The sequence below is a fragment of the Barbus barbus genome (genome assembly GCF_936440315.1).
Source record: "Barbus barbus genome assembly, chromosome: 19".
Taxonomy (NCBI): Eukaryota; Metazoa; Chordata; class Actinopteri; order Cypriniformes; family Cyprinidae; genus Barbus; species Barbus barbus.
The window spans coordinates 22194324-22221918 of NC_136747.1; the positions used below are offsets into that span (position 1 = coordinate 22194324).

The 27595-nt window shown below is 38.6% G+C and overlaps 1 protein-coding gene across 3 annotated transcripts; it reads right to left on the reverse strand.

Annotated features, from left to right (window-relative positions):
- Window positions 1–27349, reverse strand: LOC306885523 (histone-lysine N-methyltransferase 2B-like). Of its 3 annotated transcripts, none has more exons than XM_079442100.1 (37): window positions 26983–27349; window positions 23980–24046; window positions 21536–23017; window positions 21087–21271; window positions 19584–19691; window positions 19349–19505; window positions 18136–18346; window positions 17928–17980; window positions 17432–17680; window positions 17199–17293; window positions 14729–15106; window positions 12186–12299; window positions 11874–12020; window positions 11629–11721; window positions 11329–11446; window positions 10564–10677; window positions 10291–10478; window positions 10074–10172; window positions 9716–9823; window positions 9477–9553; window positions 9287–9387; window positions 9122–9204; window positions 8903–9037; window positions 8514–8672; window positions 8310–8427; window positions 8147–8225; window positions 7716–7876; window positions 7439–7594; window positions 4308–6735; window positions 4027–4131; window positions 3837–3955; window positions 3607–3735; window positions 3251–3503; window positions 3039–3146; window positions 2207–2290; window positions 1935–2064; window positions 1–1812 (listed from the first exon to the last, which is right to left on the reverse strand). In XM_079442100.1, exons 1-37 carry the CDS (start codon window positions 27265–27267, stop codon window positions 1537–1539), a joined length of 8952 nt encoding a protein of 2983 aa, XP_079298226.1. In that variant the 5' UTR covers window positions 27268–27349; the 3' UTR covers window positions 1–1536. The 3 variants fall into 3 exon arrangements, with proteins under 3 accessions (XP_079298226.1, XP_079298227.1, XP_079298225.1); XM_079442101.1 differs by having other exon boundaries at window positions 14729–14839; window positions 21087–21274; XM_079442099.1 differs by having other exon boundaries at window positions 21087–21274.
- Window positions 27350–27595: the final 246 nt, after the last annotated feature.

Below are 27595 nucleotides of genomic sequence, written 5' to 3' on the forward strand. Positions count from 1 at the left end.
TCAAATATTTTTGTATCTTTATTACATACAGAACATCATAAATAAAAAGTGCGTAGAAAAATTTAACAGATTTAGAAATTCTTGTATACAACTTTATACAAAGATTCACTCTGAGTGGGATCACGTTCAGTGATGGAATCAAGCCGCAGTCTTCATTTTTAATAATAAACACACTTCAATTCTGTACAAAAGCATGAGGGAAGAGCGATCAGGGAATTCTCTGGAAAAACAAGCAAATATAACAAACAACCCCTACAGTCACACTGCATAAAATCAAAGCTAGTGCGGGATTATCCCAGCATTCTTTATACTACTATATGTACTGTAACTTACTAGCTGTCACTGATGAACTGAGGTAGTCAACCCAAATGGAGATGAGAGTCGGTCTAAACGTGCTGCGAGAGGAAGGGTTTCAAAAGAAGACACATGGCTATTAGCAGCGTGTCGGCTGTTTCCAGCTGAAGCCGCCATTCATGAGTATGGTTTTGAATATTTACTTAAATACTTGTGCACTGACGATCAGAATGGGATTTTTCACATATTTAACACTACAACAGTGATCCTAATATGTAGAATATTACAACTGAACCCCCAAAAGACTGGCCTCAAGATATAAAAGCAAATAAAAAACAGTGGGTTCTTAAAACCAATCTGTCAAAAATTGGGTTTTGGGTGAAGTCTTGAAGAATGGTAATCTGTACATGACCCAGAATGCTGTAAAATGGTTTGTATATGCATTCAGAGCAAAGGTACTCAAACTTAAATTAATGTGCCAGTCAAGGATGTTAAATTTGTTTTTAAAATGTGTTCTGACGCATTCATTTGCACCCATTAAAAAAAAAAACACTAATATACAAATGTCAATGTTCTGGAAACACACAGGCTCCTGTTAGAAACTAGGTTGTGTGGCAAGATTGTTCATGGTTTGACTAAAAAGTACATCTGTTCTGGAGAATATGTACAGTGTTTACATTTCCAGAGAAAGAGAGCAAAGATTATTAAGGTGCTGTTGAGGACGGCCTATAAGAGGAACTCCTCTTGATTCAGTAGCAAAAATAAATCACATCCTTTTCAACTTCAGGGTATCCTCCACTATGAAAACATTTATTCTGACACTACAGGATCCTTCCAGAATAGATCTACTCCATCACCAGCGGCAAGATTTGAAAGGCATGCTGGGATAAAGCATAAAGACAGGTGAAATATTTAAGTAAAGGGTATTTGTTTGAGGTCAAGGTTTTTAATTGTTGAATCAAATCAAACGGCCTCATCCAGTGCAGGATGTTACTGGGTTGTTCAATGTTGGGGTAGGAAATATAACTCACAGAAGGTAACCAATCAAGACGTGCTGGAGGCCTAAAAAGGCTACACACCCTGCCAAACAATCTCAATATTGTTTCCTTCAGGATAAATTCATCTCCGCACCATTAAGCACCTGTAAAGAGTGTCTTCCTTCATAAATAGCCACCCATACCAAAATATCCGCTCCTAAACCTCCTTTCCCCGCCCATTTGCCATTGAGTAAACATGCCTGTTTTAGTTCAGGAAGTGTCGGCAGCGCCGGGCCCCGCAGTTACAGTGCAATTTGTTGTTTGCATCTTCAATGGGGAACTTGTAGTCATAGGTGAGCTCCTCTCCACGGTAAATCTTCCGCAGGGCGAATATAACAATGTGCTTCTGGCCCTCCACATTGATAACTCTTGAGTAACAGTTAGGGTCGCAGGAGTGATTTATAAATCGTGCCGCGTTTCCGTGCATGGTGGCATCCACCACATCAAAGTCGTCAATGCGAAACATGTAGCAGCCGATACCCTTTGAGGAAAGAGAGGCAGGAAACCGACAGTAGGTTAGAAATTCAACATCACTGCAATGCAAGAAGATAAATAGAGGTTTTTAAGCAAAAACTGCATCACCCCAGGAGAAATCACTTTTACCTTGCTGTCATAGTATTTCTCCCTTTTGTCAGTGAGAACTGCGCGGATGACGTTGCCAGCGTACTCGATCACCATCTCTCCAGCCTCGATGTTCCTCTTACAGAAAAGACCACGCCCATGTATAGCAGATCTGTTATGGAGAGAATGAATTGCACCAATTAATTTTGCTCTTAAAAGTTGTTCATTCCATCTTTTTTATTTGCATGTGATTTGTTATTAAGCATAGCTAGTTTTTATGCTGCAATACCCTGCATCTATCGGGAAGGGATTACCTGTAAACTCCCACGGCCTCTTTAGAGGTTTTCTCCAAGTGTCTGAACCTCATTGCCATTGGCAACTCCGTACTTGTGGCTCGTCTAAAGGGAAGTCAAAATAACAGTATGAGTTACAAAAAACATAAAAATTGACACCACCAGTAATGCACTGACTTTACATAGTTAAAAATCTATTATTTTGTTATTATAGTTGATAAACAACACTAAATTTGTCTTTTTTAAATCTTCTTTTAAATGGCACAAATAAATTTAAAGGGATAGTTCACCCAAAAATGAATTTTCTGTCATTAATTACTCACCCTCATGTCGATCCAATTAAGACCTTCATTCATCTTTGGAAAATAAATTACGATATTTTTGATGAAATCCGAGACCTTTCTGAGCCTGCACAGACAGCAAGGAAACTACCACATTCAAGGCCCAGAAAGTTATTATCGTGACATCAGTGGTTCAACCTTAATTTTATGTAGATATGACAAAGAAAACAAAAAGAAAACAAAAATAATGACTTTATTCAACAATTTCTTCTCTTCCGTGGCAGACTTGATTTCTTTGCACACAAAAAGTATTCTCGTAGTTTCATAAAATTATGACAGAAACACTGATGTCACATGGACATTTCTGGGCCTTGAACATGTCAGTTGTATTGCTATCTATGGAGTGTCAGAAAGCTCTCAGATTTCATCAAAAATATCTTCATTTGTATTCCGAAGATGAACATAGGGCGTTACAGGTTTGGAACGACATGAGGGTATTGAGTAATGAGTAATTAATGACAGAATTTTCATTTTTGGGTGAACTTTTCCAAATATCTTGCTGAGTGTCTAACCTGCTGGATTTTAGCATAACGTCATCCTCTTCATCATCACATGGCCTTGACTCAGGAAGCTGACGATGTTGCGATGCCAGGAAATTGAACATATCAAAGGTAGATTTTCTGTGGGGTTGAGAGAGGCCATTTTTGTTTTTCACATTTGGAAAGGAACAAATATAGCATCTCAAAGTCATATGTGAGGCATATATGATTTCACAGATACTTACCGCACATAGATCTCTGCGCGGGCACAGCCACTGGGGTTTATTGGCAGCTCTTCTTCTGGTACTTCATGCTGGTGGAAACGGAAACTGTGTTTCTGGCAGAGAGAAGCACCCTGCAGCTGCTCCAGCAGAAAGAGCACAGCATCGTGGAGGACACCCAGAACCCTGGCACCGCTTGCCCTGTTGAAGGGAAACTGCTCTAGCCGACAGCCTACCCTTGCCTCCTGGACACCATCCATTACTGCCTTCCACGCCACTGAAAAACACCATGGAGGAAACATATAATAATGTGCCAAAGCGTGAAAGGAAGAAATTCACATTCTTATAACAGTGTCACTACAAGGTTTATCAATACTGACCATCCATGCTGTCAGCTTCTACGCTAAAGCCATCCTCACTGGTAATCTGGAAGCGCAGGTGGGGCAGATACTGACTGGCACACTTATCCTGCTTGCCTGGTAATGGAGAGTCCTCATCTGAGCTCCAACCTGAAACAATTACACATGCATCAAAACCTCTGTTACAGTTCAAATTCTCTGAATTAGCTATAGCAACTAAAATCTTTCTAAAGTAACAATATCTCATTCACCTGCATAGGGGGCCCAGTCTGAGGAATCACCATGTTTGTAGCTCATACACTGAGATTTAACACTGTCCCGTGTGTCATTTCCCTTCACAGAAGTGGGCTCTGATTCATTTGGAGTAATTCTAAAAAGAGGAAAACATGGTTATCTTTGGTAAAACACAAGTAAATGTGATTTTAAGTCACCAGCACTGACCTCTCCTTTACATCATTCTTTGGCTGGTCAAGAGATCCAAAATCAGGGTCGTCAAAGTCGAGCACATCCTTTATACTTGGGGCCTTTATTCTAACCCGGTTTGATCTAAACATAAAATACCATCTAAAAATTAATAACATCTAGTTTGAATGTTCAAAATGAAATTTTTAGTTGCGTTAATGACTAGTCAGTCTTAAGGCTTTGGTTTAGAGGGCAGGTCCACCAAGAAGTTTGTATTTTTGTTAATGAAAACTGAATTTTGACTGAATATTTGTCCCTACCTGCTGTGGTCATCCTGGGAACAAGGACCCATCTGGTCCAAGAAGTCTGTACAGCATCTTTTCACACCAATCCGATCAGTTATTGAAGACACTCTCTTGATCTTGACTTGAGGTCTGGAGTGGGACAAGATGTTGGGTTGAGACCGAAGATGAAACCCAGGGAATGATTCCTTTGATTCAGGGGAGAGGCGTTTTTCGAGGTGGAGCTGAGAAGGGCTCATGCCAGTGGGACTTTCTATATCACGGTGACTTGCCATTGCTTTGTTGATTATCTCCTGGGCCAGTTCCTTCTGCCCACTTTCAGAAATCGACCCCGTTCTTTCTATCGACGGACTGATGCTGTGCAATTGGCTTACAGAATAACTCTGAGGAATCCTCCTGATTAGGACCTGGGTTGGTGGTGTTGCCCTGTTGTTGCTGCTATAAGATATGATACGTGTTGGTGTGGTTTTGCTCAGACTACCGTGAGGCACCGGTATCACCGTAACCTTAGGGACAGGTCGCTGGAGAACATTACTGTTGTGGATTATCTTCGCAATCTGGCTGATTTGGGTGTACGAGGGAGAATTAGAGCTAGATAATTGGTATGTATTAGTCTGCGGGTTTTTCACTAGAATCTGTCCTGCACGGTTGACCAGAAGAACCTGATGTCTCGGGGGTGTACCAGGTAAACACTGGGGCAGAGACTGTTCAGTCACTTGTTTTGTGGTGTTAATGCGTATGGCGATCCTACGACCCTTAGTGGCTTCGTTAGGCAGAGCTCCAAAACCATTTATTAAAACCGAAGCAGGAGCAAGCGGAGTTCCTTGTGGTGCAACAGAAAAGGTGGGAGAAGATGAGACAACACTGACAGGCAAGGAAAGTGGCAGAGAGTTGGCAACAGGCATTGCCATATGGAAGGGTTTGGGTTGGGAGCCAGCTTGTATGGTCACAAAACGTTGTTTTGTGGGTGCAGCTGGTGCAACAACATGAATTGTTCTAGTACTACTCATTGGCACAGCGGCCGCTGGTTTCTCAACAGGTGACAAACCTCTCTTCAAAACAGGTTCATCCTTGTTTACTAGTGAGGAATCAGTTGCCGCCATAGGACCAGCAGCATTTTCTGTCAAGTCCAAAACTCTGCCATCAACAGCAGATATGAAATTCCCACTGGTGTCATCCAAGAACACTTCCTGCAAACCTTCTGTTGATTCATTTTCAAGCAAGACTTCTTCTTGGGTCGTAACAAGATCACTGCCTTTGCAAAGGATGGGGGTTGTTGCTTTTAGTTCATCTGGAAATGCTTCTTGCTCATCGGATACTTCAGAATCAATAATTACGTTTCCACCATCTTGTAAAGTAGTTATTTCCTGAATTTCCTGTTCTTCACAGACTTGGTCCATGCTTTGAGTCTCTAGCTGAGAATTCTGATCAACAGAATCTGTTGTATGTGGATTTGCAATAGGTGATCTTGGGCAAACTAGCTGCCCGTCGCCAAGGGTTCTGCCCTTGTTTGGACCAGTGCGCTTTAATGGCTCGGTATCCTGACTACAAAAACTACTTCCTACTTCCTGAGTATCATCGTCTGCATTGGCTTCGCCTGTATCACTCTCCGAGTCATCATCAGCGCCATCCAGCTGAGAGATGGACCCTGAGTTAGGAAGGACAGAGAGACCTGCCTGTGCAGATTCTTTGGCAGGTTCACAGACCACAAATGTGTGAGAGAAATTCAGATAATGGTCAGCGACATCATCATCTGTTTCCATTTGTATCTCTGAAGTCAAGTCCTTCCTGCCAGTGCTGAATTTGCAGGCTCCTTCTTCTGCATCTCCCTCACCACCTTGAGGGTCGCAGTCCAGAGCCACATTTTCATTGAGCAAAGCCTCATCAAATTCAAGCTTTGCATTTAATACTGAGGCCACTGCCACATCTGTGTCTGGATCAAAGTGCGCGGAGAGCAGTTCTTGATTCGACTTGTCGGATGAGGCAGGAATTCTGTGGCTTAGTGCGCCTGCAGCCTCCTCCGAAAAGTCAAAGAGCTCTTGAACCACCTCATCAGTCTTGTGCTGTGTGGTTTTGAAAGGCTGTTTATGTCTTGGGGAGTAGCGGACAGATGAACGTAAGGTGGAAGAGGGACTTCGTAGAGCTGCTTGTGGAGGAGAGGGTCCTGAGGTGATGCTAGAGGGAGACAAAGAGGAAGGCCTCCCCCTTCGTCGAGGTGAGGTGGAGCTCATGAGGTTCTCAGTTGCACCAAGTGGTGAGACGGGGGGGCTGAATGAAAGCGACCTAGGGTGAATCGTGCCCCCTGATCGCAAAGCCATTGGGCCTGACAGTACAACAGGGGGAGGGGAGGCATTTCGGCTACGTGTAGAAAGTCTTCTTGTTGCACGTCGTGTCTCATCAAGGTCACTAATAGTTAAAATGTGATGGGATGTGGAAACAGCATTTCCTGAGAAGGAATTTCAAGATAACCATGTATGACTTCATTATGAATAATAAAGGCTTAGCAGGATAGCTCACCCAAAAATGTAAATTCTGTCATTATATACGCAGCATCATGTGATTCCAAACCCATAAGAGTTTAATCTTCAAAAGTATTTCGCTGTATTTAGCATTAATCTTTGAAACTCTGATGAAACCTGAGAAGATTCATGTACCCAAAATTTCCAAAAACGTCACGAAGGTGTCGTAAAATTAATCCATAGGACTGAGTGGTTAAATCCAAGTCTTGTGAAGAGATACGACTGCTTTATTTGAACAGATTTCATTTTTACATTGTATTCTTAAAGTGATTGACACATACATAGGTACAAGCTATATATAAGCTAGATACATATATATATTTATATACACATATGTGTGTATCATTGTTTAGATGTAAATAAAAGCCAAATTTGTTCAACATATGATGCATTCATGTCTCTTCACAAGCTAAGGACAGAAACCTCTCAGGTTTCATTAAAACATTTTAAATTTGTTTCGAAGATTACCCTACGATTATTCTTATGAGTTTGGAAAGACATGAAGGTGAGTAAATGACGACAATTTTCATTTTTGGCTGATTGATACCCTGAATCACATTAAATTTTGATGTAATTTGATTTATTTGTTTGGTAAACGAACATAACTTCAAACTGATGCAAAGATCTTACCTGGGGAAGGTAACGGTCTGGACATTCCCCCTGCTGGTCTCCTGCTGTGTGGATAGCCAGGAGTCTTGCCTCCGGCCCCTGAGTCTTGTTTGGTCTTGGAGGGGGTGCTGGGGGGCAGCCCAGGTGAAAAGGACTCGCTATCTGTGCCATCCTCATCTAGAAAACAAAAATATTAATTAAAAAAAAACACTAATTACACAGATTCCACACCAAATTGGCCCTCTAACATAAATATTTTTTTATATGAATAAAGACAGCTATATTTGTATATACACACCATTGTGAGCTTTTGGACTGTGTACAATCGTGTGATTTTCTCCCTGATCCACAATGGAGCAAGGAGCTTTGCATCGTGTTGATGGTCGCACTTCTGTCACTTTACAAGTGTACAGGCATCGCCTGCGAGGGTCAACAGTGCTCCAATACCATCTAGAACATCTGAAACCACATCACATGTGAATAACTATGGCTCCTCATAATTCATAATTAAACAGGAATTAAAGTGTCATCTGAAACTGACGCTAGTGTATTGTTCACAGTTCTGTTAAATTGATTTTACCTTGATTTCAGAGGACTTTAAGTTATTTTCTTGGACATTAAATATATTACAAAAAATGTGGAAGACGTTTTGATAACTGATCAAAGACAACACCAAATCAATTAATGATCAATTTAAAGCGGAGTGACTTTAAACTTCATATTACTCACTGGTAACCAACTGGATACAATTTTCCAGAATTTGCAGACAGCTCCGTCAGAACACCAAGTTTTTGTACATGTAGAGACCCTGCATGGATGCATAATAAAACACGTTAAACTTTCTATTATTGTTAATGCACCACCAGAGAAAAAACATTACCCGTTTACTCACCAATCATCACATTTACAGACTCTGGCTCCAAGCCTGTTAGAAACTTCCTACGCAGACTAATTCCATCAAAATCTACGTAGACCCTTCTGAGAACTTCAAACCCATTGCCTTGTTCAATCTACGAAAAGAAAAGCTTGTTTACATTCTTCACACTTCAATTATACAGTAACTGTAAAACATATCAGTTTGTTCAAACATACACACCTTATTATTTATGAGGTCACGATGTTTGTAACAGTACACTCTCTTATCACACTGGAAGACACAGTTGCTGGCACGAGCACACATGAAGTGGTAGTTACTCTGACACGAGGTAAGACAACAGCCCACAGTCGCCCCTGTCTGGCCACAACGCTCACAGCGCTGGCAAAAAAAGTTAAAATTAATACATTTATTTCATTAACACATATAATATTGTATTAATTAAAATTTAAAATTATATAAAGACTGCACAATATAGAACCTCCAGGTTATTATGGCTATGGAACCCCTGAACTGGGCTTAAAATATTTATTAATTTTATTATTTTTCCTTTTACATTTTTTGTTCAGTTTTTATCTAAATGACAATACTCTGCATCAGTTTATACCAACCATGAGGCGGCCCCTGGTGACGGCACTGTGGACATGCAGCAAAGCTCCTTTGACATCCTGCACCTCCGCTGACCACGTGCAGCAGTTCACATGCGCCCATTCATTCTGTCCAATGTACAGCAGCCTTCCAGCATCCTAGACATACAAAGACAACACAACTCAAGTAAGCCGAACATGAGACTCATCTCTGAACACAGAACTGGTAAAGGCTTCACCTACATTCGGTTTGGCATCTCCATGTTGCTGGCAGAGGGAGCACTGTCTTTCATCCATAACAGACTGAAAGTACACATTCTGCAGATCTGTGGTTCGTGAGAAATTTTTTTACAAAAAGATACAAACAAGAGGATAGCATTAGCCATAAAGACAAAAAAATGTGTTTACCTTGAGATTTCGATTGAGGGTTTTCTGGATCCTGCTCTTTGAGCCATTGTGCATAACTGTGTTCATCGCTGGGGGGAATTATGGCCTCGGGGAGCATACCGCTATGAAACAAAAGAGGCAAAATGAACATTAACAACACACACTTTGAATGCATGTAGCATATTAAAATAAGAAACATTACATTTTCTACCTTGGATACTCTTGTATATGACAGTTCCATGTTTTGGGATCCTGACTGTTAAACCAGCTAAATACTAGTTCTACTAGCTGCAAAGACACAAAAAACACAAAGACATTTAAAAGGAGCAAAATATGCACAAAGATGAACTACACAGCCTGTAATTATCACTCATACAATATGCATTGCATTAAAATGCTCAATAATAGCTGAACAGCAGCTATTGCAGGCTTACAGGAAAAACAAATTACCTTTATATAATACAATTTGGCTTGACCAGTGGGCCTTTGGTCCTCTAGAAGATATTCTTTTCTCAGCCTTTCCACCATCACTGCCACCACATCCTCATGAAATGCTTTCTGAAATACCCGGGAAAACTGTTTTATATACATTTAACTGATGCCGAATCTCTCAACTGTGATTTCAGACTTAAATATATTGATAGACTAAGAAATTCAATCGCTCTCCAATAGCTTTGGATTTAATATAAACTATAGAGTATTAAGAATATAGTAATGTTAGGTTCCATAGAATCCTTCTATGTTGTTTTGTTGTCATAACTAAATTAAATCAAGTCATAACTAGTTTCACACATATAAGAGATCTCACCAATGAAGTGTACAGGCCATTCTCAAGCTTCTGCTCTACAGGATGTAGACAACAGCCTGATCGCTCCTTTACAACCTCAAAATCTGGACACACCTCACACTGTTGAGATACACACATAAATCACATTTGATTCACCAGGACACTGCAAGAGTATGAACAGATAAATTGTTTGGCTTCAAGGGGACATTGTCAGTAAACGGGCAACTGAAAACTTCACCTGTGCACACATAAGGAGGTGGCTGATGGTCGGAGAACTCTTCAATCCATTCATGATCTTCTCCAGACCTTTCCGCAAAACTTCCTGAACAACATCCTGCCAACCGCTGCGGAATCTCTTACTGCAGGGAGCACATGAGAACACCAGACTCTTCCCCCGCAGACGACACAGGATCTCATACAGATCATCTGAAAAAGTAAAAGGTAGAATGGAAATACAAAACAACGTACTATGTGTGGCATCAGTGAGGCACTGAAAATGGACACATCCTACCTGTGAGCCCCTCACATTTGGGATGGACCCAGTGGGCACATCGGGCACACTGCATCATGCTGCTGTCAAACTCATGTTCCTCGTAGCACTTCAGACACACAGTGCAGAAGTTCCCTGAAAACACACACAACAAATTACAACAATGCAAAATCAGACATAAGGATTTTTAGAGTTGCTGAGGCCATTACTAATATATATTTACATATATATATATATTACATATATATATATATATATATAAAATGTATATATACATATATACATATATATATACATATATACATATATATATATATATATATATATATATATATATATATATATATATATATATATATATATACACCCCCTGACAAAAGTCTTGTCGCCTATCCAAGTTGTACGTTTTTATGTGATCAAATCTAAAACTCAATTTGGTCTCCCTTCAAAATAAAATCTTTTCATAAGAATAAATTGAAAAGTGAAGACACCTAGAAGAGTTCAAGACATCACAGTCCTATAGTGCTGTTCAAAAGTTTGGGATTGGTAAGATTTTTAATGTTTCTTATGCTCATCAAGGCTGCATTTATTTGATCAAAAAAAATTATTTTCTGAAATATAACTGCAATTTAAAATAATAGTTTTCTATTTTAATATACTTTAAAATATAATTTATTCACTAATGAGACATTGAAGACTGGAGTAATGGCCGATATATATATATATAAAATGAGTTACATTAATATAATTTAAAAACAATCTGACAAGATGTCTGCATTCTCAAACCTTTGCTATGGAGTTTGCTACAGTCAGGGCAGAGTTCCAGCTCATGGTTCCAGGATGTGTCCGAGGATTTCCCAGGAGTCACACCACAGCTCTTACACCTAATGCACAGCATACAAATCTACAAAGAAACAAAGCAAATTTTATTGATGGACCAAGATCATACAAAAAAAAAAAAAAACACTACAAAAACGTATTGTACTTATTATTCTCACTGTACATAAAATTAAAACAGAATTGTGTGAAACCCTATGAGAAAATTAAAACTATGATTTTTGGACATGTGGCACGGAAATAACTCACCCATGAGATGTTCATTTTGACAGGTTTGGGATATGTGGGTCCTAAACAAGATGGATGGTAGCAGTACATGCATCTCTTGCACTGCAAAACTGGCTAAATGGGGAAGAACAGAATATATGCTGTCAAATATGTGTGTACTTGCATGGCTCTTTCGTTTATAATATATCTTCTTCTGCAAATATAATACTGTAGGTCTGCTTCCATAACTATTCTATATTAGTACTAAATTTAAAAGTGTAAAGCACCTTTGCTTGCTTGCTCTTGCGGCCACAAACATGGCAGAACTTGCAGCGTCGGCAGCACCAGTTCTCCTTGTTCTCCTCCTTTGGACGGTCGTCCACTGGCAGGCAGAAATGGTGAAAAGGCTCACAACACATCTGACAGTAGATCATCTGGGAAAGAAAACAATTCATCTCAAAATTAAATAAGGATCAACTTCTTCAGCATTAAATGAAAATGGACCTGACCACTGACATGCTGTAGTACTGTGTTATGACAGAAGTAGAATGGGTGATGATTCAGTGGTATTGAGTGATGTAATGAGAGCTGGTTCTTACATCATGCTGGCCTTTGCTGGCACAGAGCAGACACACAAACTGGGGCATGATGGGGACTGAAGTGAGAATACTCAATCCTCCCATCAACCACACATTCTGGATGTGACAGTCTTCCTGCATAAAGTAACAAATACATTTTAAAATAAAAAAATAAAAAAGTTTGATAGTCAGTTCTGGGAATTATAAATATATTCTGACGTCATTTTTCTTTAGAAAACAAGATTCATGAAATGAAAAAGGCTTGTTACGAAAAAGCCACTAAATGTTATAACCATAAAACTATTATTTTTTATCGTTTCAAATTGTGTGTCTGTACATATATACAAACACACACACACACGTGGTCAGAATTGTTGGTACCCTTGGTAAATATGATCAAAGGAGGCTGTGAAAATTAATCTGCATTAATCCTTTTGATCTATTATTTAAAAAATTCTATTCAAAAATCTAACCTTTCATTGGATAATAAGCATTGAAAATGGGGTGAAATATCATTGTTAAATAAATATTTTTCTCTAATACACATTGGACACAATTAACGATACCCTTTTATTCAATACTTTTTGAAACCTCCATTTGCCAAAATAGCATAGGAGTATTCTCCTATAATGCCTGATGAGGTTAGAGAACACCTGACAAGAGATCAGAGACCATTCCTTCATCCAGAATCACTCCAGACCCTTCAGATTCACAGCTCCATGACGGTGCTTCTCCTCTTCAGTTCACACCACTCATTTTCTACAGGGTGCAGGTCAGGGAAGTGAACTGGCCATAGCAGAAGCTTGGTTTTGTGCCCAGTGACCCATTTTTGTGTTGTTTTTAAGGTTTATGTTTGGATTATTGTACGGTTGGAAGATCCAAACATGGCCCATTATAAGATTTCTAACAGAGTCAGTCATTTTTGAATTTTTTATCTGTTGGTATTTGATAGAAACCATGATGCCATGTATCTAAACAAGATGTCCAGGACCTCCAGCAGAAATATAGGCCCACAACATAAAAAATACAGCAGTATATTTCATTGTACACATGGGGTACTTTTTATCCCTGTTTCACCAAGCCCATCTTGAGCGTTTGCTGCTAAAAAGCTCATTTTTTAGTTACATCTGACCATAGAAACCAGTCCCATTTGAACTTCCTTTCGTGTCTGACAACTGAATTTTAGGGGTGTAACGGTACGCATATCGTGTATCGAACGGTTCACGGGCAGTTCCAAATGGAAGTGATCATCCCTATCCTCTTGGAGTGGGGAGTTTGGAGTGAGCAGGGCACGTGCATTATGTAGTCGTTTGGAATGCGAAAGATTTCCACAGACAGAGTGCAATCGAATAGGAGGGCAATAATTCTAAAATATACATTTTGCTAAAATATGTGTTGTTGGACATTAAATGGGTCTTTTATAGAATTTTAAACCTACATATAAGTGTATTTTTATGATAGCAGTGACTGTAAAGGGACTATTGTAATAGGTAAATCAAATGTAAGCTAGTACAGTACTAATTACTAAGCTCAAATGAGTAAATGTGTGTTTCTTATAGCAGTTCAAATATAGTCATTTTCTTTGATTTTCATTTTTAATTCAGTGATTTTAACTTTTAATTTTGTTGTTTTAATGTTTTAAAGAGCAATTTTAGATTGTAATGTTCCAATGTTCTGCTATCTGTTCTGCAAACTATAAAAGGTACAGCTGTAATAAAAACAGAGAAAGGCTGCATGGCAAGAAAGTGTTTAAAAAAAAAAAGAAGTCAAATAATACTATGTGATACAGTGGTAATATTGTGTTCCTATTGGTCAATGTTAGAGAACAGTTGACCTGCTTTAGATCAGGTTAGTTTCCCAGCATAAGTCGCCACAGTGACTAAGCTTGATCTAGGCCTATGTTAAATTTGCTTTATAGAACCAAATCATTTGACAGCGAGTCAGACTAAATGAAATAAGCCTGACTTATTTGGTAACTTGTTTTATGAAACAGGCCTCAAGGCATTAAAAGTGATAATATTTTCTCAATTGCATCGAACCGCATTGTGATGAAATTGAATTGAAAACAGATCGCACTGCATCGTAAAAAGGGGTGAATTGTATCGCATCGGTACCCGTTTCATATGTATCTTTAATGTATCGTAGCCTATGCATCGAGATGCATATCGTATCGGCCTCAGTCAAGAGATGCACATCCCTAATATCTATCTATATATATTATTATTATTATATATACACATACATACATAGACAGATAGTCTTAGCTTATGCAGTGTTTATTAACAGTTTTTTTTTAAATTGTAATAATACTATACAATATTACTATTTTTACTATATTGTTAAACAAATAATTACAGCCTTGGTGAGCATAAGAGACTTCTTTCAAAAACAATTTAAAAATTATTACATTTAAAATCTTTAAAAAAAATCATTCCAAACTTTTAACATCAAATGTATTAGTTCAACTTTGTGCATTTTGGATTAATAATCTATACTTAACCACAACAACTAAAAAAACTAAGCTTCTGTTTTTACAGAAAACTCATTGAAATCTCAGTGCTGACCTTGAAGTCCACACGAATCTTGTTCATTGTCCCCTGTGACAGCTTGCCCCTCTGGGTGCAGCCATTGACCTGTGGAGTCAGGACACTGGACGGCATGTGCTCCACCGAAGTCTGAGAATGAGTAAGAGAGGAGCAATGAGTAAAAGCTTGCTCCTCTTCCACCACCTCACACATCACTTTCTGTGAGTTTGTGCTGTCGCATTCAGTAAGCGGGACTGCTAATCCCAAATGGGCCGCTTGCACAACACTGGCTGGAAGTCTCTCCAGCCGCAACTGCAGCCTGCGCCCAGGCTTGAGGGAGGGACTTCCTGTGGGGGTGAAGGGATGGTGTGGTGGTGCTGGAGGGTCCGATGATGATGATGATGGGTCAAGTGGCTCCTGTGTGAATGTCAAAAAAACCAAAAGAATAGGGGGTATATGTAGGGGAGCAGCATTATAGTGGGACCACAACACAAGCAGGAAAAAGCTTTGATAAAAAGTGGGCAAGAGGAAGACCATCACCACAACAAAGCATGAGAAGAAATGAGAAGGTAGACAGCAGAGGGAAGTGTTTCCATCACCATCAGAACTGTAGATGTTCAGAACAACAAAGACAGGAGTAATACTAGTCCAACAATGTCCTAACCAGGCAGAACGCGATGAGCAAGTATAGTTTTTTAATGTCTACATTTTTGTCATAACCAGTGGCAACAACAAAAAACAATGTGCGCATTAGGGATGCACCGAAATGAAAATTCTTGGCCGAAGCCGAACAAAATGAAACACTGTGCCGAAGGCCAAAGGCCGAATACCAAACACGGTTTTTCGCATTTTTTCCTCCATGTAGGCCTATTTTGCCATTTTTTTTCACTATTGCATAAATTAAATAGCCAAAATGTGTTTTACTGTTTTGTCCTGCTTTTCAAAAAAAAAAATCAATTACAAAACAGCAATTTAAAAATATTTACACTGAACATTTTTTAACATTCTATCAGACATACCAACAATGCACAATTTAACTTAAAATTAATAAGTTACTCAATATTTTTTGGCCATTTTTGGGACCCCCTTCTTGAATCAGGCATGTATTCTTTACTGTACAAATAAATGCAGCCTTGCTGAGCAGAAGAGACTTCTTTTAAAACGGAATATATTACAGATCCCAGTTTGAACATTATGTGTGAATGTTATAATAAATGTATAGAGCTGTTGTAGGGTAATTATTATTATCATTATTATGGTCTTATTTTATTTTACAGAACAACAGTAAAATAACAATACTAACATTTATGAATGTTGGAGTTGTTGCTTTTTCTTAGATTTTATTTTGGCAGAAACCCACAAGAAGATCTCAGTGCTTCTTTTTGTTGACAACAGCATGCAGATATTTAAATTATTCTCATTACGAATTTGGGAAGATGCTTGTCACACGCATCACATTGTCACATGTCCTTAAAAAAATGATAAAAATGTTATTGAGCAAATGACGAGTAACAGTGTTTAAGCACAGAATCTCCTCGCTTTGGACTTTGAACCCTGGCGTCGAGAGCTCGTGCAACGCTTTTTGAATGCAATCCGTGCATTTATTTGAAAACAAAACATTCTGCAGTTCATTTGCTAATCGTTTAAGGCCATTTCGCGATTTCAATCATCACAGTAACCAGCAACAACCACCTCTTCCTCTTCTCATCAGAGACATGAGATGCAGCACTAAGCAGTCTCTCGCTGTCGGTGCTTCGTGCTTGTAATGAATTTTGCATGTTTGACAGTTTAAAATACTTCCACACTGCAAACGTGTTTGCTGCATTAGTGCGCGCCTCTATTTGATCGCGTCACGGCATTGTTCGGTACAATTTATTCTGTCTTTTCGCCAATTCGGCCGAACACCGAAAGAGAAGAAAGAAATTACTAAATGCCAGAAACTTTATGCAACACCTGATTAGAACAAATGGTTATACTGTAGTTGTGCAAAGACAGGAAGACCCGCATCTAGGAATGGGGTAAAAAGCCTTTTTTTCTTTTTTAAGAGAGAATGACTTGAGATTAATCAGGTTTGTTACCAAATGAAGAAGTTAAAGAGGATGACATTTCAGAGATGATAGAGCAATTGGATTACACTATAATTGAAAGACCAAAATAAGGCAGCATGATAAATGGGGGGGGGGTTTACTAACTTTTCAAGTTAGTTAGTTAGTCGAGTTAGTTAGTTAGTGTTAAAAAATGACAATACTGTAGAATATTTAATTTGATTTTACGGTGAAATACTACAATTACAATATATTATTTTGTGTTTAATTAGTTTTTTTCATTATTGCAACATTTGTGGACAAATTGTACAGCCTAACAAACAACCCGGAGCTTAAAATTGATTTTTTTCCCCCAAACTGATGCATTCCTTGCCCATATATCGGTTGATTATTGATTATAGATTGATTAATTGTCAGACATTCGTCCATTTTGATATCATCAACATCGAGATGAGGTACCATACCTTATCATTTCTGCGTTGGGCCCAAAAAGCTCTGTAAAGCCCTTGCCGTTTCTGCTTTGTTGCCTCTTCTGGAGCGGTTACAGAAGTAGCCACTTCTGGAAAGTAGTTCAAATTATTGGTTTGGTCTCAGACAAACTGGTTTTGCAAGATCAAGCCAACATCTCTCAACTCAAAGACAAACAAAGAGCTGTCCAATGAATATCTAATTTTAAGTGTTGATATCAAATTCATACCACTTGATTGAGTCTTTTGGGTCCCGATGGCTTTTGTCTTTTCAGAGCTGACACTCTGTGTCTCCGTGTCAGAGGAGTCGTACCCCAGCAGTTTTCTGTAGGACTGAGGAGTGACTTGTCGTCTGGGCTGCCTCCTAGTGGGGCTGAACTGGGCCTGTCCTCCTCCATCATCTCCCACTTCCTCCTCGTTTTCTTCTTCGCTGCTGTTCATGCCAGCGGCCACTGATGGCCGGCGCCGCTTCATCTGGACTGCGCCAAAGAGAGGTGGTCAAGTAAAATGATCAAATCTGCACGCATTACCAAAAGGCAAGCAAACTTCGTCTGCTTATGTTGGTGGGTACCAGTATTTTTTTTGTAACTGTAATATTTGAAAATCACATACATTTTATTCACTTTATTTATATGTTCTATTCACATTTTGCATTCCCAAGTAACTGAGAGATTGATAATGAATTGCTAATAAATTATTTTAATTTTAAATAGGCAAGTAGAGTACCTTTGTTAAATCGTCTCATTTTGCTCTGCTCAATCAGCACACACTTCTTTAGGCTGTTAAAAAATTAGAAAAACAAGTCCACAAATAGGATCAATTACTGAAAACACTTTTAAAAGGGATAAAAGTCATGTTTAATGTGACTGCTTTAAAAGCTGGAAAAGGTTTACTCCATTGGCTACCATGTAATTGACACTATTCGTTCACTTACACACAGCTCTGCCGTTTCTTGTTGGGTCCTCCAAATTTGGGCTTGTCCAGACAGAACACACACCTCCCGCAGTCCTGCAGCCGATTGCAGCCCTTGCAGCGCATGCAGCGTTTTAGCCGACAGCCAAAGGCTGTGCTTTCGTACCTGCGTCTAAACGTCAGCTTCGGCTCAAAAGATTCTTCACTCTCAGCCTCTGAGTGAGAAGCAACATCTTGAAGAACCAGATGGGGCAGATGGAAGAGGGAGAGAGGCAAAAGAAAGCATCTAACATAAGAATAAGGGCATTTGGGCATGTCAAAGTTGGGTTTAGAAATAAATAAAGTGAACACTGCCTTCTAGACATTACCTAGATACAAGTTGGCATTTCACAATTATTACAGATTGCAATTACATGTTCCCAATTAATTTTTCAATTAAGGGAAAAAGATGTATCTTAAAATGTGGATTTTTGTGTTTCTATTTTTATGTTTTTGTGCAGTAGTGCATCATGTATCATGTGAGCTCTCCAAACAACCTCAGACAATCTTAGGAGGCATTTTAAATACAGTCCACAATGCAGTTTGCATGTGTTGTGCATTATGAATGCAACACACTCCAGCATAATTTTATTTTCACATTTACTTAATTACAAAACCTTTGGCCATTACATGCTAGCATATTAAAAAAGGATGAGAACATTGCTGCTACACAAAATATCAAGTTAAAATTAAGAGTTTAATGCAGAATTACATTATTATGGCATGCAGCTATACTAAATTAAATTACTAATACTAGTAATAATACTAAACATACTATGCAGGTGGGCAATAATAATAGTGCAATAATGGAAAGTGGTCCAAAAAGAGGGGTATTTTAGGAATTATACATTAAATAAAAAAATAAATATTTTTAGATTTTAATAGAATATTTTTATCAGGAATATTTAAAAAAATGTATAATAGATTATCTGTATTTACAACATTTTTCATGCGTTATATTTATCAATAAATATATATTTTTAATCATTCTACCCTCTCTACAATTTGTTTACAAAGCCTTAAAAGGAAATCATACATTTTATGCTTCCAAGCCCAGCGTGAACACATATTACAATAAAACTGTAACTAACATGAACAAAATATACAATGTCCAGGTCAAAAGAGCCCAGATGTCTCCATGACCAACTGTCACTTATAATGGATGCGGACAGAATGAGGAAAGGAGAGGTGTGTACCCTCTTCGGCAGGTGAAGCAGTGATCCCCTCTCTCTCATGCAGAGGAAGGGCGCTGAGCCTTGGAATGTCGTCGGGAACCATGGCGCGTGGTTGTCCCAGTGCCACCGCTGCTGCTCGACACACATGCTTTATACGCGGACCACCAATCAATTGCTCCTATGAAGTTAAAAGCATCAAAGTAACTCACGATCCAACAAAAAAAGCTGAAGAGCAATATTTTGTATTGAAGCATACCTGTGGAGCACCCTCTGGTATAGCTGGGACTATTCTCTTCCCCCTCTTTCTGCCTCTCTGCATGACTGCTGCGGATCCATCTCTTACTCTCACAGAGTTAGACAGAAGCTGCAGAGCATAAACAACATCATAAGTATAATCATACAGAGTACTGTGGCATTCACTAAGATAAAAACTTTATTAAAAAGTGTAACACTTTATTTTATAATTAAAATTACTCAACACTTCAATGTATAATTACACTGTAACAAGGACACCTTAGAATAAAGTGTAATCTCAACCTCTTATTTAGAAGAAGAAAAAACATTAAGATACATTAAGATATCAAGAACAACAAAAAATAAAGTTAGGGGTCAACAATTATTTTTATTTTTTTTTATGTTTTCAAAACAAGTCTTTTATGCTCACCAAGGCTGCTCAAAATAATTTTAAAGATGACTTTTTAACAGTAATATTGTAAAACATTACTACAATTTAAACATTTTCTATTTGAATATATTTTAGAATTACATTTTTTTCCTGTGATGACACTTTCATAGCTGAATTATCAGCATAATTACACTAGTCCTTAGTGTCATATGATCTGTCAGAAATCATTTTAATATGCTGATCTGGTGCTCAGGAAACAAGTTTTTATTATTGTCAATGTTGAAAACAGTTCTGCTACTTAATATTTTTGTGGAAACTGTGATACATTTTCATCGGGATTCTTTGATGAACAGCATGTATTTGAAAGAAAAATCCTTTGTAACATTATAAATGTTTTTACTATCACTTTTGATGTAAAATTCAAATTTTATGCAGAATGTTTTTTATTTAATAAAAGAAATTGTACTGACCCCAAACTTTTGAATGCTCCTCAAATGAGTCTTTGAAAACAAAAAAAACTACGTCCACACAAAGCCAGAGCTTTCCCTATACTATCTTTTTTTTCCCCCTTGTCTTAAAAAATATCTGCGTCCACATGAAACCACAAAACCGACACAAAACGATGTAGTTTACATGCCAGACCAGCATGTGGCGCTGTAATTCTGCCACGGAGATATACTAAAAAGAGAGAAGACGACTTGGACTATGCGCATACACCTTGCCCGTGGTATACAAACGAACATGGAACAATACATTTATTAATATTAGTTAATAAAAAGAATCGTTCAGTGTTTGTTCATGTTGTTCTTGCTGGTACGTGACGTAGTGGTGTCTGACTAGAGGCGTGACATGGGCTGATGACGTCATCGTTTCAGAAAATATATGGATTCACGGTCCACACGAAAACACAAGGGCGTCGTTTTCAGATTTATCCACTCTAGGACCCAGTTTCACTCTCTCAAAACGCCGGATCCATCTGGACGAAACGCCTATACGATACAAAATGTATGCATATACAGCTAAACGCGTCTGTGTGGACAGAGCCATAGTTAACCCATCTTATGAACATTGTCAGAACTTGTCAAAAACATAGTGACTTGTACAAATGCGACAAAGCACTGTTTGTATTCTGACCTGAGCTGATTTGAGCTGTTTCTGCTGGTCGATTTTAATCAGTTGGACTCTTGCTCTCTTCAGCAGGTGGAACATCCTCTTATTGGCCCCGGAAATGCTCATTCTCTGGGTGTTTCCACCTTGCTCCGCCATCATCTGGGTATTTTGTGTGGTCATTTCAGTGGTGCCTTCAAGGCTGGTAGTCTCTACTGAAGGAATAAATTACCTCAGGATTAGGAGGAGGAGAAAAGAACCGACCAAAACATTTGGAGAGGTTTTTTTGTTGTTGTTTGCTTTATTAGTATAATAACATTGATTTCATCTTTAATCTTATGTTATATTATTTATTGCATTTGCATTTTTTTTTACTGTAAAGCACTTTGAGGTGCATTCCTTGCATAAAAGGTAGTCTACAAATAATTTAGTATTATTAGAGACATAATACTCAAACATGACAGTAAAAGCCCTACCGTTCTCCTTAGAAGGGCCTTCTGCCAAAGATGCAAGTGGCATCTGATCAGAGAGTTCCCCAACATGTATGGCTACTTTTGGCACCACTCCTGGAGAATACATGTCCTGCAATTTGATTCCTTCCACATCATGGGTCCCTCCCTCAGCACAGTCCTCTGTTAGCTTGGAGCTTGCACTGGCAATCCGCTCCATCCTTCGTTTTGCCAGGCATGCCGTGAGCTTCTTCAATTTCCAGTATATCTTATAGTGGTCTGCGGATTGCCCAATTCTCCTACCCCTCCCGCGAGGACCACCAGACAGCCTAGAGGAACTCAAAATGACTTTGCCGCCCTGAGATTGCACCTTTTCCAAAACACCTTTTTCATCATTGTTTGGGATCAGCGGTTCTTGTGCGGTCTTCGGCTTGCTTCCGGAATGAAGGGTTTGGAGCTCAATATTTGGTTTCCCGAGATCCGTTGGGATCTCAGTAAGAGATGGTTTCTTCGGGGAACCTCGTTCTGGAAGCGCAGACATGCGCTCATCATCCATGAACCTCTTCGGGACCTTGATGACCCGAGAAGATCGAGCACTAACAATTGGTCTAGTGAAATGTTTAGGCTGTTTAGCTCGGCTTCCAGGCTTGGATCTCTCAATCTCTCCAACTGCCTGTTTCTGTCCTTCCACCGGTTGCAGCACATGTGTAGAGTCTGTCTCTAGAGCAAGTCGCTGTCTCTTTCTTGGCATCCTAGAGGCCTGTCCTTGACTGCGAGTTACTTTGTGGCGCACCTCTTGTTGCAGTAACTTTCTTCGTCGCCTTACAAAAGGCTTCTTTTGGGAAGAACTTAAACTATCACTAAAATAAGGTCCTGCAACTCCACTAAGAGATTCTAGAGGCTCCTTGTTTGCGTCTGTCCTTCTGCCCCTTCTCTGTTTGGCCACTGGTTTTGAGGATACAGCACCTGCCTGATCACTAGCAGTCATTCCCTCTGTCTTGTTCCTGTGGGTCTTAGCATATTCTGTTGAAGCTCTTTTGTTTTTGGTATCTTTAACTCTGGAGGTTCGCTCTTTATCTTTAACCAGTGTTAAACTCCACACTAATTTGCCCTGCCTCGTCCGTCTGTCTAGTGCACTGGAACCACGCTTTTTTGACCTTCCAGTGATCTCCTCCTCTTCAATAGTCCTAACAACATTTTCATCGTTTTCTGTCTTTGAGGAGACCCATGTTCCCTCTTTCTGGTTCCTGAGTACCCTGCCATTTCTCTTACTTGAGCTGCCCTGTTTCAGTTGTTCATTTTTATCCACAGATGGCCTTTGTGACTGTTCCGTTCCTGTTCCGGTCAGCTTCTTGGCTGCCGATTTAATAACCATTTTAGGCCTCACAGATTTTTGGTCAGTTCTGGAAAATCTTTTGCATTTCATGTCAGGTTTTTTCAATAGAGATGATTTTAGATTTGCCGCCAAAAGTGGCTTCACCTGTGATGATGCCAGTTTAAGGGGACTGCCTTTAGGAAAGAGATAGACAAAAATCTATTAAAACATTTCATTTTTAATAAACACAATAAAACTAGAAAAAGAGGCAGGAGAGCATTAACCATACAATTAATCATGGCAGTTCCTTCTTTTTTACTGAATTAATTATTCTCAATTAGGGATGCATCGATACCAAACTTTTGGTGAATAATGATAAATAGATCATTATTTTGATTTTTAGATATTTCAATTCAAATTCTAAACTCTCTTGTTAAAATGTTATTGTATATTTACTTATTTCAATACATTTTAAATAAAACAGCTAAAACTACAATTAAGGCATAACACCATGTATGAAAATATACATTTTCATTTTAAAATCTGCTAAAGATCATAATTAATAGTGTTATTTAAATTAATACTGTTACTAAAGAGAAACATTAGGCCATTAGGTAAAAACATGCATAAATTAATGCACAATTATATAGCCAATCAGCCAATAAACATTCAACATCAACCAATAAATAAATAAGGAAAAACACGAATATCAAGAGAATAACTGACATTGTGTACTTTAAAATAGTGATGACTGTCTGAGCAAGTCCCACTAATTACACCGTAAAGTCCAGAATACAAGAAAAACACTTTTCTTTAGTTGATACATTTTTGCTTGAATGGCCAAGTTTAATATAAAACAACAGCACATAGAACAGCTGAGACCAAATTACTGTTGTAGCTTACACCATTGGTCTCAAACTCAATTCCTGGAGGGCCACAGCTCTGCACAGTTTAGCTCCAACCCTAATCAAACACACCTGATCTAGCTAATCAAGCTCTTCAGGATCACTAGAAACTTCCAAGCAGGTGTGAGTTGGAGCTGGTTGGAGCTTAATTTTGCAGAGCTGTGGCATGTAGCTCATGCCAAGAATTGAGTTTGAGACCACTGGTTTACACCATCAAAATACTTCGACTTGGAAACAACTGAAACACTCACTTGATGAGCCTTGTCCAGAACACGAGGACCATTGTCCGTCCACTCTAAAGCCTGTGAAGTCTCCCTCCTGAGAAAGAACGATAGATAAAATATAACACCACAAAACTACATATAGACCGTTAGTGTATTTTATTCATTTAAAATATGTAGGAACAAGACATTTATATTATTTACGCAATTTTCTCTTTCTCTGCACTGGCTAATCCAGTAGTAGTTCAATGAATGTTTGCCGTCCATTTCATTACCCACTGCTAAGCACAATGACAGATGGCAGGACTACAAAACCCCTGCTTGACTGATAACACTCTGGTATTATACAGAACAAATCAAACAAAGGCATCAGTTTCCATGAGTATTTGATTATTATAGGCCAGGCTTCACATACAACAACAACTAAATATGTAACATGGGATCCCTGCTTCATTTCTCTAAAAGACTGAGTGGTGAGAAATGCTGACATCAATGAATACACACATCACAATACTAAATTAATATACTAGCCTTCAATAACACAATGCATTTCTTTTACAGATCAGCACACTGCATAAGTACTTATTTTTCTCAGTATGTTACAGGTGTAAGCATAGGTGTGAACATTAACTATTAAAAATCTGCTATTTAAATACATGTGAAATGAGAGAGTCATTCGTGAAGTTTGACAACAAATCTGATATACAGTTATTATATTGACCTATGAAAATTTGTTGTTAAAAGCAGGTGAAATAAGAAACATTTACCACTTATAAGACCATTCTTTCTTTTTTAGCATTATTTAATTGAATTAATAATTCAATAGCAGCCAGTAACAGCAAGGGTCCACCATTAAAGTGAAACAAAAGAATTCATGGTGAGATGATCACAGAGAGTGCTATGAATAAACCTTCAGCGCTCATGTCTAATGCAAGGACTTTTCAGAAACGTGCAGAGCTGGAGGTGCTACACTTAGTCAGCAATCTGAACACTAAAAAAGGTATTGTTGCTGTAAAACTTTTCACATTCATTGAAAAGATGTCAATAGTCCATAAATGACCAATGAATGCACTGAGAAGGAGGTCTTGAGTTTTGAAATTTACAGCTTTATCATATAAAAAGTTAACTTATAACGCAAAAGGAGGAGGAAATTGAATGCTGCTTTTAAAAACTGAAACAAGAACAGGCAAATCTCAAAACAAACTATTTTAAAATGTATAGTTTAATTTTACAAAAAATATTTACCAAGGCACCCAACAGAGCATCAACTAAGTCGACTAGTAAGTCGTAACAACTTAATAACATCAGCAAATTTAGCAATACTGTAAAGAGTAGGATATTTCCGAAATACAACACAAATTAAAAACTAAATCTTTAAGTCTTCAAGCTAATCTAATCTATCAGTCTTTTTCCAACACCTCAGGAAAAAAAATGCCCACACTTAGAAACATCAATGCATGTTAGCATCTCCTGCCATAAACCATTCAATGCTACTTACAACTGCTCATGGGTCAAAATGATTCAGACTTCCCAAGTCAACTCCAGTTTTTCATATCCCCATAAACTGCAACTGTCCTTTTATGTAAGGTTGATGCTGGAAAGTCCTCTGATTGCAGATAGAATTTCAAAGCATAGATTCGGATTGCATCAGTCTACAATGTTTGATGTCAAAGCTCAACATGAGCTCTGTGTTGGTTCAGCTTTGAATCAGACTGCATTCAAGCTTTTCACTGTATTAGCTAAGGGAATTTCTGAAGATGTACCCTCTAATGTAGAAAACAAAAATCTAGCAAGGATGGTGCTTATTACCAAAAACAAAAGACACAATCTGTTGTACTGAGTGTTCTACATGCCTTCTGCCCTCTAATTGGTATTTCATACATTTTTAGTAAGTAAAGGGTCTTTTAGTATGATACTAAAAATGTCTACCTTCAGTTCATGGTACACGTTTGCTTTGATTTTAATTTTTTTATATATATATTGGTAATAACATTTCAAGATAATAACATTTACTGGACTTTTTTTTTTAATTGTTAAAACATAAGCATCAAATATACAGCCTGGTCTTTTGAGGAATGTTAATTAGAAAATCTGTAAATCATCACTGTATTGCACTGTACACAAGTGGAACTTGAAGCATTTATACACCACCTTACTAACATATTGACTGACAACTCACCACGGTTCCAAAAATTACAACGATTTAAATTACAAGCCATCGGAATTCCGTCTAACTTTTTGCAATGAAAATAACATCTGCATCAAATATCACGTGTTTTTTTTCTCTTCTAATATGAGCCATAAAAGCCTGTCAAATGATACAAAACATATGCAAACTTTTGTAGATTTCTTTTTAAAGTATTATTTCATATTTACTTGGTTAATCCCTTATTTAACAGAATTAAGAGTGGACAAAGAGCACTCAGACACTTGAGTACGTACAATTCAAATTAAGCTGTTCTTATTGTACTTACAGGTTTTACTGAATGAAAATTAACTTGAATAACACTTCTAACACAAAGCAAAATTTAACTAGTCTGCAATCACTGCTAGCTGGCGCATCTAGGCATTTTTTAAGAAACATTTTTCAACCATACATAAACAACACCTGTATCATATTCCGGATGCACGCCTCCCTCACATTTGAACTAAATATGTAACAGATACTATCGATTAAGAAAAACAAACACTGACATTAAATCCCAAAGCCTATAACTTCATACAAACTCCCTTAAAACTAATCAGCGGACACCACGCTGGCTGTAACCGAACCGCAAACAATCCCAGTAGCCACGGCAACACCGCCATCCGGAGTTACACACCCGCCACGAGAGCTCGACAGCCCGGCAAAAGCCCAAGATACTACTGGCGTCTCTTTAAACGCTTTACAGAGACTCCATCTCTATAATCCGTGCCGCTATGATCAGGTGGCTGCATCTCTGCAGGAACTGACACCAGCAACACAGTGACTTGCTGATGATGCACTTGCCGCGCATTAGTACTGTAACGTTATTTCTCTAAGCGAAGGCTCACCTCATCGCTCGTGCAGAATCCCGCCTCGCGCTGGCGCCGGTGTTTCTCCGCCAGCCCGAGCAAGCGCGACAGTGACGGATCTTCTCTCAGCGTAGCTCTAACGTCGACGGGCCTCGGCCCTTCTCTGTCTTCAGCCCTCACCCGACCGACGTGAGAGCGTTTCTCCGTCTTCAGCAGGCTCCGAGACATCCATGGCCGACCTGGGAAACGGCAGCGAACGGTGACGGAGGGGTTTACGGTCGCTACAACAGCCGAAGCTGGTAATCCGCCTCCTGCTGCCGCCATTATTACACACCACAACAACAACTACGGCGCTGAGCTCTCGAGAGGAACAAGATGGAAAGGCGCGAGATAGCGGAGGAAACGCACGGCATCATGGGAGATTGAGTTTTTCTTTTTGTTGCCCTTTGAGCATAATGGCGCATCATACTATAAATAATTAATAATAAAGAATTCAACAGTTTAAGCGGGTTTAACATATGAAATAATAGTCATTTTTTAAATGTAACAGTTTATTGAACCTTTAGTTACAAAAATATATTTTTTAAAAGTTTGCATATTTATTTTATATTTTGAATCATATTTGATTCATTAGGCTTTTGTGACTCATGTA